This window comes from Leptodactylus fuscus, chromosome 6 (genome assembly GCF_031893055.1).
Source record: "Leptodactylus fuscus isolate aLepFus1 chromosome 6, aLepFus1.hap2, whole genome shotgun sequence".
Lineage (NCBI taxonomy): Eukaryota > Metazoa > Chordata > Amphibia > Anura > Leptodactylidae > Leptodactylus > Leptodactylus fuscus.
This window is the reverse complement of record NC_134270.1, coordinates 162606352-162620041: the sequence shown is the minus strand read 5'-3', so window position 1 is coordinate 162620041 and position 13690 is coordinate 162606352. Positions and strand designations below refer to the sequence as shown.

At 48.1% G+C, this 13690-nt stretch overlaps 1 protein-coding gene across 1 annotated transcript; it reads left to right on the top strand.

The window, feature by feature from the left end:
* The first annotated feature begins 5467 nt into the window (after positions 1-5467).
* On the top strand, positions 5468-12616 carry LOC142208964 (aflatoxin B1 aldehyde reductase member 2-like). The gene is made up of 7 exons (XM_075277875.1): positions 5468-5769; positions 8926-9113; positions 9561-9665; positions 11208-11304; positions 11758-11857; positions 11955-12084; positions 12349-12616. Exons 1-7 carry the CDS (start codon positions 5475-5477, stop codon positions 12508-12510), a joined length of 1077 nt encoding a protein of 358 aa, XP_075133976.1. The 5' UTR covers positions 5468-5474; the 3' UTR covers positions 12511-12616.
* The last annotated feature ends 1074 nt before the right edge of the window (positions 12617-13690 follow it).

Here is a 13690-nt window from a genome sequence, read left to right as displayed (position 1 = left end):
TGACCCCTGTATACCGGACTGTATATACTATATACTGCATACTACAGGGGGTACCCTTATCTGTATAATAGAGGGGGCTCCCCCTACTGGGCTCTGTACCTGTATAATAGAGGGGGGCTCCCCCTACTGGGCTCTGTACCTGTATAATAGAGGGGGGCTCCCCCTACTGGGCTCTGTACCTGTATAATAGAGGGGGGCTCCCCCTACTGGGCTCTGTACCTGTATAATAGAGGGGGGCTCCCCCTACTGGGCTCTGTACCTGTATAATAGAGGGGGGCTCCCCCTACTGGGCTCTGTACCTGTATAATAGAGGGGGGCTCCCCCTACTGGGCTCTGTACCTGTATAATAGAGGGGGGCTCCCCCTACTGGGCTCTGTACCTGTATAATAGAGGGGGGGCTCCCCCTACTGGGCTCTGTACCTGTATAATAGAGGGGGCTCCCCCTACTGGGCTCTCTACCTGTATAATAGAGGGGGGCTCCCCCTACTGGGCTCTGTACCTGTATAATAGAGGGGGGGCTCCCCCTACTGGGCTCTGTACCTGTATAATAGAGGGGGCTCCCCCTACTGGGCTCTGTACCTGTATAATAGAGGGGGCTCCCCCTACTGGGCTCTCTACCTGTATAATAGAGGGGGGCTCCCCCTACTGGGCTCTGTACCTGTATAATAGAGGGGGGGCTCCCCCTACTGGGCTCTGTACCTGTATAATAGAGGGGGGGCTCCCCCTACTGGGCTCTGTACCTGTATAATAGAGGGGGGGCTCCCCCTACTGGGCTCTGTACCTGTATAATAGAGGGGGGCTCCCCCTACTGGGCTCTGTACCTGTATAATAGAGGGGGGCTCCCCCTACTGGGCTCTGTACCTGTATAATAGAGGGGGCTCCCCCTACTGGGCTCTGTACCTGTATAATAGAGGGGGGGCTCCCCCTACTGGGCTCTGTACCTGTATAATAGAGGGGGCTCCCCCTACTGGGCTCTGTACCTGTATAATAGAGGGGGCTCCCCCTACTGGGCTCTGTACCTGTATAATAGAGGGGGCTCCCCCTACTGGGCTCTGTACCTGTATAATAGAGGGGGGCTCCCCCTACTGGGCTCTGTACCTGTATAATAGAGGGGGCTCCCCCTACTGGGCTCTGTACCTGTATAATAGAGGGGGGCTCCCCCTACTGGGCTCTGTACCTGTATAATAGAGGGGGCTCCCCCTACTGGGCTCTGTACCTGTATAATAGAGGGGGCTCCCCCTACTGGGCTCTGTACCTGTATAATAGAGGGGGGGCTCCCCCTACTGGGCTCTGTACCTGTATAATAGAGGGGGGCTCCCCCTACTGGGCTCTGTACCTGTATAATAGAGGGGGGCTCCCCCTACTGGGCTCTGTACCTGTATAATAGAGGGGGGCTCCCCCTACTGGGCTCTGTACCTGTATAATAGAGGGGGGCTCCCCCTACTGGGCTCTGTACCTGTATAATAGAGGGGGGCTCCCCCTACTGGGCTCTGTACCTGTATAATAGAGGGGGGCTCCCCCTACTGGGCTCTGTACCTGTATAATAGAGGGGGGCTCCCCCTACTGGGCTCTGTACCTGTATAATAGAGGGGGGCTCCCCCTACTGGGCTCTGTACCTGTATAATAGAGGGGGGCTCCCCCTACTGGGCTCTGTACCTGTATAATAGAGGGGGGCTCCCCCTACTGGGCTCTGTACCTGTATAATAGAGGGGGGCTCCCCCTACTGGGCTCTGTACCTGTATAATAGAGGGGGGGCTCCCCCTACTGGGCTCTGTACCTGTATAATAGAGGGGGCTCCCCCTACTGGGCTCTGTACCTGTATAATAGAGGGGGGCTCCCCCTACTGGGCTCTGTACCTGTATAATAGAGGGGGCTCCCCCTACTGGGCTCTGTACCTGTATAATGGAGGGGGGCTCCCCCTACTGGGCTCTGTACCTGTATAATAGAGGGGGGGCTCCCCCTACTGGGCTCTGTACCTGTATAATAGAGGGGGGCTCCCCCTACTGGGCTCTGTACCTGTATAATAGAGGGGGGCTCCCCCTACTGGGCTCTGTACCTGTATAATAGAGGGGGCTCCCCCTACTGGGCTCTCTACCTGTATAATAGAGGGGGGCTCCCCCTACTGGGCTCTGTACCTGTATAATAGAGGGGGGCTCCCCCTACTGGGCTCTGTACCTGTATAATAGAGGGGGCTCCCCCTACTGGGCTCTGTACCTGTATAATAGAGGGGGGGCTCCCCCTACTGGGCTCTGTACCTGTATAATAGAGGGGGGCTCCCCCTACTGGGCTCTGTACCTGTATAATAGAGGGGGGGCTCCCCCTACTGGGCTCTGTACCTGTATAATAGAGGGGGGCTCCCCCTACTGGGCTCTGTACCTGTATAATAGAGGGGGCTCCCCCTACTGGGCTCTGTATCTGTATAATAGAGGGGGGGGGGGGGGGGGACAAAAATGTCGGATTTCTGCAAAACTTGTCATGCCTTTATGTTTCAGGCAGATGTGTAACTGATTACCGGTGATGGAAGGAACATTGCAGGACTCTGAGGCTGCTGGTCCAACAGGACACAAGGCAAGGTCAAGATCCTCAGACTTTGATCACATCTTACCTCCTCCTGAGGGTTCTAAAAAAGAAATTTACATGGCACACTGCACTCTCTGAAGGCAGATATAAAGTATCTGTCCCACTCTGTCCTACCCGGTATGTACTGAAAGTGATCACTCATAGTCCTCCATTAAAGGGGTGTCCATGATATTTTAGTATTGCGGCAGGAGGTCGGGGAAAGTGAAAAAAACCCATACTCACCTGTCCCTGGTGCTCAGGTGTCCCAGGCCACTGTCCAGTCAGGGACCTCTGTTGTAATGTAAAAGCCCCGGAGTGCTGAGGGGACGAGACAGCAACCTGGGACACCAGAGCACCAGGGACAGGTGAGTATGGGGGGTTTTTTCTTTTATTTTTCACCTTCCCCGGCCTTCTGCTGCCATACTAAGAAATCATAGACAACACCTTTAAGCATCAGTATGTCCAGAGACCATTTAACCTGTATTATAGGTCCTTAGTCGCCATAAATCAGCTGGAAAACAGGTGGACAATATTTTCTTCCTTTCACTAGCTGGACCTCCTGAAATGATTGCTGCCTCATCTGGTCCTGAGAACGTGTGACCCAGTCAAGCTACGTCTGGGCTGCTGTCTCTGTTCTTATGATCCGTTGCAGGACTGGAAGAATAAAAATAACAGTCCATATAATGACGGACAGCAATGGATCCCAAGGGACCACATTGTCTATAATGGGGTTTAGCAAGTGTCCATTATCTTGTCACAGACAAGGCCTGTAGGACTTTTTAGTCCATGGTCTCTACCGGACTCAAAATGGGGATTCTTGACACAAATGTGACTATAGGCTAAGTCTGATGTCCTTAGCTCCGTCTTTATTGTCTCCTTGTGTTCTGTAGATTATTTTGCTCTAATTCTTTCTTTTCTCGGATCTGACAACAAACAAAAGTGACAAATGTAAAACTCCTCTCACCCAAGACTGTGCTGTAACCAATAGCGAGGACACCCTATCTACAGGCAGGGGGTAACCTCTGTCTGCTCTGTTAGGCTAAGGCCTCACGTTGCAGCAGGGCAGCAGAAAAATAACACAGCATTTTACCGTACTAGCAAAGTGAATGGGATTCTGGCTAAAAAAACACGGCAGAAAAGCTGTGTTTTCTAAAAACATAGTATATCAATTGTACCTGCGGAAACGCTTGTGTTTTCCCTATAGATTTAATAAGGGATTGACAGATTTGGCTTCAGGTACCATCTTTATGCTGATGACACCCAATTATACACATCTTCCCGTGACATCACCCCTGCACTCATACAGAACACCAGTGGCTGTCTCTCTGCTGTCTCTAATATCATGTCCTCGCTCTATCTGAAACTAAATCTCTCCAAGACTGAACTGCTACTGTTTCCACCATCTAACAGATCTGTCCTTGATATATCCATTGCAGTCTCAGGCCTTACTATAACTCCTAGGCAGCAGGCCCGCTACCTCGGGGTCATGTTTGATGCAGACCTTTCCTTCACCCCTCATATTGAATCACTCGCACGTTCATGTCACCTCCACCTCAAAAACATCTCTAGAATACGCCCTTTCCTCACCAGAGATACACTAAAGACACTTATTGTCTCTCTGATTCATTCTCGCCTTGACTACTGTAACTCCTTACTAATCGGTCTTCCCCGATTCAGGCTAACTTTATATGTCCAAGCTCCATCCACATGTTAAAGGACAACGACTAGTGACGGCTCATAAAGTTTTATGTTTGTGTAATGACAGTCACCTCTATTACAAAAGTGTCTGACCTCTGTATAAGCAATGCCGCCCCTGCTACCTCTTGTGTCACCCCCTCTACCTCATAGATTGTAAGCTCTTGCGAGCAGGGCCCTCAGTTCCATTGTGTGAAATGACTTTCTTTGTAATGTATCTGTCGGTATTTGAACCCTACAAATTGTTCAGCGCTGCGGAATATGTTGGTGCTATATAAATAAATTTTTTTATTATTATTATTGGAAGAAAAATCACAGAAAAAAACACTGTGGAAAAAATACAACGATTCATGGTAAATTACATCCACCATGATCGCGAGCGCCAAAGCCAATGACAAATACAGAAAGGGGCACAAAGTGCAGACGGTATTTTTTTTAGGAAGCCAATATACCTATCAGTATGTTTTTGGCATATGGGAAGAAACCCATACAAACAGGGAGAACATGCAAACCATATAGATGTTGGCCTTGGTCGTATTGGAACACAGGACTCCAGCACTGGCAACAATGCTAACCACTGCGCCACTGGGCAGCCCTATTAAACGGCTGATCAGTGAGGATCCTAGGTGTCAGAGCCCCACAGATCACATACAGATAGCCTATCCTGTGTATAGGACATCAGTATGAAAAATCAACTTGGGGCCTGACAACCCCTTTAAGGTGCCAATCAGAACGGGCAGTACATATTCCACCCCATATCACTTTTATTGTAGAGACTACCAGCAAAGTCCGCCTACGCCACCAAGGGAAATGGCTATCATGGGGATGGCAGATGGTGCTGCTTGAAATGTCGCCTAGGCTCACCCAGTCTCCTACAAAGGAGAGAATACCCCAGGACTGGTGGAGTTGGAGCTTCGGCCTACGGGGAAAGCTGAGGTCAGAGGAGGGGGCACAGGAGCGATTTTAGGGTCCTGACCTCCGGCCGATGAATTGCCAGCAACTAAAGCAGGTGATTGGCCGCAGCAGTCACGTGAGCAATATTTTGCATGATCCTTTGTATGTGACTAAAGCAATAAACCTACCAGACCTGTAACCCAGCACATGTGTATCTCAGGTACAATGCAACAACTGCAATTATACAACCACAATAATTGTTACACTAATTAATAAACAGCCAGGCTGCTGGGTCACGTGGCTATCTTTTTATGAGTCTCCCGCGCATGCGCGGAGCTGCCATGCTGTCAGTGTCTCTCAGGTCTGCTCGGCAGCTGGTATCGGTCGGTGTCCTCCGCTCTGCCATGTCTCGGTCTCCCCCCACCGCACCTCCTCCCCCGCCGGCGCTCCCTCGCACCGTGCTGGGGACTATGGAGTTCGGCCGCCGCATGGACACTCAGGCCAGCGGGGAGGCCGTGCAGGAGTTCATGAGGCGCGGCCACAACGAGCTGGACACCGCCTTCATGTATGCAGACGGGGAGACCGAGCGGGTGTTAGGGCAGCTCGGCCTCGGTTCTGGAGGTAAGTGCGGGCACTTCCGGCATTGCTGCGGGCTAAGCCTCGATCTGGAACTAGTTGTAGCCAATCAGTAAAGGGCTTGTGGGCGTGGTTATGATCGGAAAGAGGCTTGAGACGCGGATTGACAGCTCAGGGTAGTCACATGATCAGTAGTTGACAGCTGGGGTCATAGTTCATTCCTTGTTGCTTTGCACTTGTAACCTCTCTATTACATTATAGTAACTTATATATGATGTGATAGTGTTATGGTAATGTACTGCAGATGGCGGCCCTGGGAATATTAGCACAGCGTGAATAGTACCCCTGGAAATAACAGTGAAGCACAGATCGTTCCCCCTGTACGTAATAGTGCAGCGCGGAGGGCGCCCCTGGATGTAATGGCACAGTGCGGATGGGCGCCCCTGGAAATAATGGCGCAACTTGGAGGGCGCCCCTGGAAATAATGGCACAGTGCGGATGGGCGCCCCTGGAAATAATGGCGCAACTTGGAGGGCGCCTCTAGGAATAACAGTGAAGCACAGATAGTTCCCGTAGAAGTAATGGCGCAGCGCGGAGGGCGCTTCTGAATGTAATGGCACAGCGCGGAGGACGCCCCTGGATGTAATGGCACAGCGCAGAGGGTGCCCCTGGATGTAATGGCACAGCATGGTGGGCATCGCTGGACGTAATGGCACAGCACCGGAGGGCGCCCCTGGACGTAATGGCACAGTGCCCTCAGTGCGGTCATTGGCCGTGTGGTTTTACAGCGGAAATGAATCTGTTTTACATTTTGCCAAATGTTATCCGAGTACTTTCCGCTGCAAAACCTGAGTGCAGACTGTTGTGTACATAGGGCCTACCGATCTGGCGTGTTGAAAGCTTGCAGGCCAAGTAACAGTCAGGCTGAGTTCACACAGAGTTTTTCGGTCAGGAATCCGCCTCAAAATCAGCCTCCCAATAGAGTTCTCCTAGGAGGCTTTTTTTGCAGGCTGACTTTGAGGCGGATTCCTGACTAAACTCCTGACCAAAAAACTCTGTGTGAATTCAGCCTAAGGATGCCTCATAAATGCCGGTACAGGACCCGGTGATCAATCATTACCTCGCTAAGGCTGGATCGCTGCCACTAATGGATACACCGCAGTCTGTACCAGAGCCATGAACTCTCTGAATAAGTAACTATAAAGATATCACTGAGAGGTCTGAGAGTAAAGCTTAGTCATCGCACAGTGCCATGTTAGAATAGACTTTGTATTTCATAGGTTACCTTCTCTCTGCTTGCTGTCAGTCAATGGGTTATTCCAACTTTCACTGAGAGGCTGAAAATCCTGCAGATACAGCTGAAGGTTTGTGACAATGTGTCGTAGTGAGGAGTCATAGTTCTTCCTGGGAAAAGTGGCACAGACTTGTTTATTTTTGCAGATTAAAAACTAAAGCAATCTTTTAGTCCCAGCATGAGACTGAGCTGCAGCCAAGCCATGAGACACATGAAGAGGCCTGTGATATGTTGCTCGCACAGGCACCGCGGCTGCTTCAAACAGAAGATTCAGTGAAGGTCCCAGGGGTCGGTCCACCACTGATCTGATATTGTTGACCTATCCTAAGGATGGGTCATCGATATGAAATTCCTGGAAGACCTGTTTAATCATAATAATAATAAAATTTTATTTATATAGCGCCAACATATTCCGCAGCGCTGTGCAATTTGTAGGGTTCAAATACAGACAGAAAGATACATTACAAAGAAAGTCATTTCACACAATGGGACTGAGGGCCCTGCTCGCAAGAGCTTACAATCTATGAGGTAGGGGGGTGACACAAGAGGTAGCAGGGGCGGTATTGTTTATACAGTGGTCAGACACTTTTGTAATAGAGGTGACTGTCATTACACAAACAAAACTTTATGACCCATCACCAGTCGTGTCCTTTAACATGTAGATGGTGCCTGGACATATAAAGTTAGCCTGAAACAGCATCATATCATGTGGGGTAATGTGGGAGCGGGGACAGAGGAGGGTTTGTATTAGGGATTCTAATTATAGTACGGAAGGGTTTACGTTAGACATTGTGATAGGCTTGATTGAAAAGATGCGTCTTTAATTTGTGTTTGAAACTGTAGAAATTGGGAGTTAATCTGATTGTCCGGGGTAGAGCATTCCAGAGAAGTGGTGCAGCTCGGGAGAAGTCTTGTATACGAGCGTGGGAGGTTCTGATAATAGAGGATGTAAGTGTTAGGTCATTGAGTGAGCGGAGAACACGGGTTGGGCGGTAGACAGAGATGAGGGAGGAAATGTAGGGAGGTGCGGCATTATGGAGAGTCTTGTGGAGGAGGGGGATAACTTTATATTTTATTCTATAATGAATAGGCAGCCAATGTAGTGACTGGCACAGACCAGAGGCATTGCTGTAGCGTCTAGCCTGATAGATGAGCCTGGCCGCTGCATTCAGAATAGATTGTAGAGGAGAGAGTTTAGTGAGGGGGAGACCGATTAGTAAAGAGTTACAGTAGTCAAGGCGAGAATGAATCAGAGAGACAATAAGTGTCTTTAGTGTATCTCTGGTAAGGAAACGCCTTAGTAATAGTTGTCCTCCATATTGCTGTGCTCACTGCACCAGCCCAACTTTACTCTCTCTCTCTCTCAGTAGTAACTCAGTAGGTGATCCCTGTTCACACCTGCAGTATCTACTGTTTCAGCAACGCTCTTCCTCTCTGTTAATATGTCACTGCTTTCTCACGGCCTCATCACCTGATGGCTTTCTCCGGACCTTGCCTCTGCTCACCATTCCTCAGGTGTCCTTCACAGTCAATGTCAAATATGAGCTACAGCGCCCTCTCTTGTTGTAAGGCTGCCAGTACAATACTTATCTCACCGCACACCACAGTACACCCCACTGTCCGTGCAGCCATATCTACCTTTTATCCTTCATAGTCATGCCATGGCAAAACACCCAGCACCCAATGCTCCATCTCTTAAAGCGACAGGGCTCTTTTGCGTCATGTGTTGCCCGGCAGACTAAATGAATAGAACATTTGCCACCTTGGAACCTGAATACTGAAATGATGAGAAAGTAACACACAAAGCTGCGTATTATGTATGGTGTAACGATAGGAAATTCTATTGTGATGGATTTCTGTGATATGAGTGGAGTTTCATGATTTCTTCCACTTTCATGTCTTGGCAGTGAAGATAGCGACTAAAGCCAACCCATGGGAAGGGAAGACCCTGAAGCCGGAGAGTGTACGCCAACAACTGGAGACCTCACTGCAACGACTGAACATGTCCAGTGTCCAGCTCTTCTATCTCCATGCCCCTGACCACCAGAACCCTGTGGAGGAGACGCTGGCAGCCTGCCAGGAGCTGTACCAGGAGGTAATGCACCCAATAAGGAACCTGTGTAAGGTGTATTCTGGGACATCGACCTCCTTCCTCATCAGAGGCTCAGACTTATGTTCTGTCCCCCATGCTTTACACTGTAGTGTGCATTCAGTTCAGGATTCACAAAAAAAATCTATCTCCTCTCCTGGACTCCAGATTCTGGACATATAACCAGCACGTGTTCATTGACAGTAATCAGACAGTCCAAAAGACATTGGGGCAGATAATACTGGTCTTCATAACCCCATACTCTTCCTCATAAATGAGACTCGCCCTCCGCTGGACTGTGCGTCTCATGGTAAATGTATGCCACTTGTATGCCATTTTTTTTTATGTACCTTTTTTTATTCCTTGTATGTAAGAAAACTGATGTCCAGGGCGTAATAATTTATATTATTAACCTGCACAACCCCCTTGTTAAGGTGTTAATTTTCTTTGTAGGGCAAGTTCAAGGAGCTGGGTCTGTCCAACTACGCGTCCTGGGAAGTGATGGAGATTTACTGCATCTGTAAGCAGAGGAACTGGGTGCTGCCAACTGTGTACCAGGTGCTGCAGGATTCCCAATACAAATGGTGTATATAAGGATTCTGTGTGTGGGAGAAGCTGCATTCTGGATGAGACATTATATTATCAATGCAAGTGGTACTTTGTAGCCAGCAGGGTTTTAACATTTCTCATTCACTCAATGTAGCAAAATCTGATCACGAGCTTATAGTTTAGATGTAGGTTTATACTCCAGAGCTGCGCTCACTATTCTGCTGGTATAAATACTGTGCACATACATTACATTACTTATCCTGTACTGATCCTGAGTTACATCCTGTATTATACTCCAGAGCTGCACTCACTATTCTGCTGGTACAGTCACTGTGTACATACATTACATTACTTATCCTGTACTGATCCTGAGTTACATCCTGTATTATACTCCAGAGCTGCGCTCACTATTCTGCTGGTACAGTCACTGTGTACATACATTACATTACTTATCCTGTACTGATCCTGAGTTACATCCTGTATTATACTACAGAGCTGCCCTCACTATTCTGCTGGTACAGTCACTGGGTACATACATTACATTATTTATCCTGAGTTACATCCTGTATTATACTCCAGAGCTGCGCTCACTATTCTACTGGTACATTCACTGTGTACATACATTACATTACATTACTTATCCTGTACTGATCCTGAGTTACATCCTGTATTATACTCCTGAGCTGCACTCACTATTCTGCTGGTACAGTCACTGTGTACATACATACATTACTTATCCTGTACTGATCCTGAGTTACATCCTGTATTATACTCCTGAGCTGCACTCACTATACTGCTGGTACAGTCACTGTGTACATACATTACATTACTTATCCTGTATTATACTCCAGAGCTGCACTCACTATTCTGCTGGTGCAGTCACTGTGTACATACATTACATTACTTATCCTGTACTGATCCTGAGTTACATCCTGTATTATACTCCAGAGCTGCGCTCACTATTCTGCTGGTGCAGTCACTGTGTACATACATTACATTACTTATCCTGTACTGATCCTGAGTTACATCCTGTATTATACCCCAGAGCTGCGCTCACTATTCTGCTGGTGCAGTCACTGTGTACATACATTACATTACTTATCCTGTACTGATCCTGAGTTACATCCTGTATTATACTCCAGAGCTGCGCTCACTATTCTGCTGGTGCAGTCACTGTGTACATACATTACATTACTTATCCTGAGTTACATCCTGTATTATACTCCAGAGCTGTGCTCACTATTCTGCTGGTACAGTCACTGTGTACATACATTACATTACTTATCCTGTACTGATCCTGAGTTACATCCTGTATTATACTCCAGAGCTGTGCTCACTATTCTGTTGGTACAGTCACTGTGTACATACATTACATTACTTATCCTGTACTGATCCTGTATTATACTCCAGAGCTGCGCTCACTATTCTGCATACATTAGTTCTCCTGTATTGATTCTTATGTATTTATAAGATGGCCATAGTTGATATACCCTGGTAGCATTACCCAGTGACCTGATATACTATAATATAGCCTGCTCTCCCCCTCCCCAGGGCATGTACAATTCTACTACCAGACAAGTAGAGACTGAGCTGCTTCCCTGCCTGCGACAACTTGGAATTCGGTTCTATGCCTACAATCCCCTGGCTGGTGAGTCTGTCACGTTATCCTCCTTCTGTAAGCAAGACTAAGTTTCCCTCTCTCTCTCCATAATAAGTCAGTGCCCATAGTCGGCTATAAGTAAAATGCTACTTTCTTATGTGTTCAGCTTCTTTCTTCTAGGCAGGAGGACAGGTGTATATTACAGAGTTGTCCTGAGTCCATGCAGAAATCAAATAGAGCTCCTTAAATTTTAACAGGACTCAGATCCTCTCAAAGATTCTCTGAGACAAGGGCCACACTGTAGCCTTGCAGCGCTGGAGTCCTTGGTTCGAATCCAGCCAAGGGCAAAAAAAAACATCTGCAAGGAGTTTGTATGTTTTCCCTGTATTTGCATGGATTTCCATCCCATACTCCAAAGACATACTGATAGGGGAAAAAAAGATCCCCTGAGACATTATTTCTGATCAGTTTTGTGATTTCTGGCAATATTCTGTATTACAGGGGGGCTTCTGACTGGCAAATACAAATATGAGGACAAGGAAACGGAGCAGACACCTTCCAGATTTTTTGGAAACAGTTGGGCTGAGACGTACAGGAACAGGTGAGCCTTCCCATGATGCAGGTCCTGGTGTGGTGGGGTTCGGGCAGTTGTTTCAATGATTGAACCTAATGGGGTCTCCTGGCTTGGTCTTGCCCAGATACTGGAAGAAGCATCACTTCCAAGCTATTGATGTGGTACAGAGGGCGCTGCAGGAGGCATATGGCGCGGACAGACCCAGCCTGACCGCTGCTGCTCTTCGCTGGATGTACCACCATTCCAAACTTCAGGTATGTGACTGATCTACAGTATAGCTCTGGCCAAGGAATGGAATCTGGGTAAAGGTTATCTACTGTCAGGGAGTCACAGCAGCACAGAGTGTTTTTGTGGCATTGCTAAGACAAATTCATGATGAGGAAGATTGGATTCAATTTATGAGTGTTACATAGAGAAAGGGGCAGGTTATTCAGCAGCACAGAGTATTTCAGGACCGGTGTGTGCGTGACCTGTCTGCTCATGTGATGGATGGAATACTACTGATATTGTTCTTTCAGGGGAGTCATGGGGACGCTGTGATCCTGGGGATGTCCAGCGTGCAGCAGCTCGTACAGAACCTGGATGGGGCCGAGGGCGGGCCCCTGCTTCCTCCTGTAGTCGCCGCCTTTGATGAAGCCTGGACCCTGGTCGCCCACGACTGTCCAAACTACTTTCGCTAGAACGTCGCATGGGACGGGCCTTATGTGAATTGTGATTTCTACGGTGATTTTTACCTAGCTTTACAACGGGTCCTGCAACATCGCAACCGGCAATTATTTATAAATGATTTCCTAAATAAAATCTGATCTCTGGCTCATTATTGGGGGGAGGGGGTCCAGGCAGTGAGATAGAGCATCACACCTTATACTCCGCATGGATAATGTGCAGCACGTCCTGTAGGTAATATATAATATATATCTGTCACCTGGGCCACTTGTAGTCCACTCCATCGCTGGGGCCGGGAAGTTTTCTTTGGTAGCACATGGGTGCGAGGCTACATCACATAGGTCACATAGGCTGTCAGATGTCCACTGTGGACCAGTCCGTGGCTGAAATCACCTGCTTTTGGCTATGGCCTTCTCATGCAATTCCCCAGGTGGCTAGTCCGGCAATGGCTGAAAACCGCATCCAAACACACAACAACTACTGACTTACTGCATGCTGAAAACCCACAGTACAAGACACTTTACACTTCCTGTATTCTTCTGCTATATGTGGAGGGGACTTGTATAAATACTACACATTACTGTACATCGCAGTGTGTGGTTGCTGCTATGGGATGGCCGATAAACCTCTGAGTACGCCACATGTCTCTGCCTACAAAAGCCTGTAACCTGCAGGAGGCAGAAGAGGCGAGTCTGGTCTGGGGTCTGTACCTTCTTAGGTGGGTAGATCTGGGGTATATTTATTTAGGGGGTCTGGTCTGAGGTCTATATTTATGGTCACTGCTCTTGGGGTCTATAATATATGGGGAATAGTCTGGTCTGTATTTTTCTAGGACATACGTTCCAAGGTTTGCATTTTTGGTGTCTCTGGGGGCCTAAAGTCATGATTTGTTTAGGGGTCTGTTCTTATGGTGTTTAGTCCAGGATCCAAACTTATTTTGGGGATCTATATTTATACTGAATGGTCTGGGGTTTGTATTTATTTAGGGGGCCTGTATTTTTCTAGGACATCTGTTGAGGTCTGTATTTGTGGGGTCTGTATTCTCTTAGAGGTATATACTCTGCAGTATGTATTAGTTTAGAACAGGGTTAGGGAACCGTGGCTCTCCAGCTGTTGCAAAACTACAACTCCCAGCATGCATACTTGCTCTGCTGTTCTTGGAACTCCCATGGAAGTGAATGGAGCATGATGGGA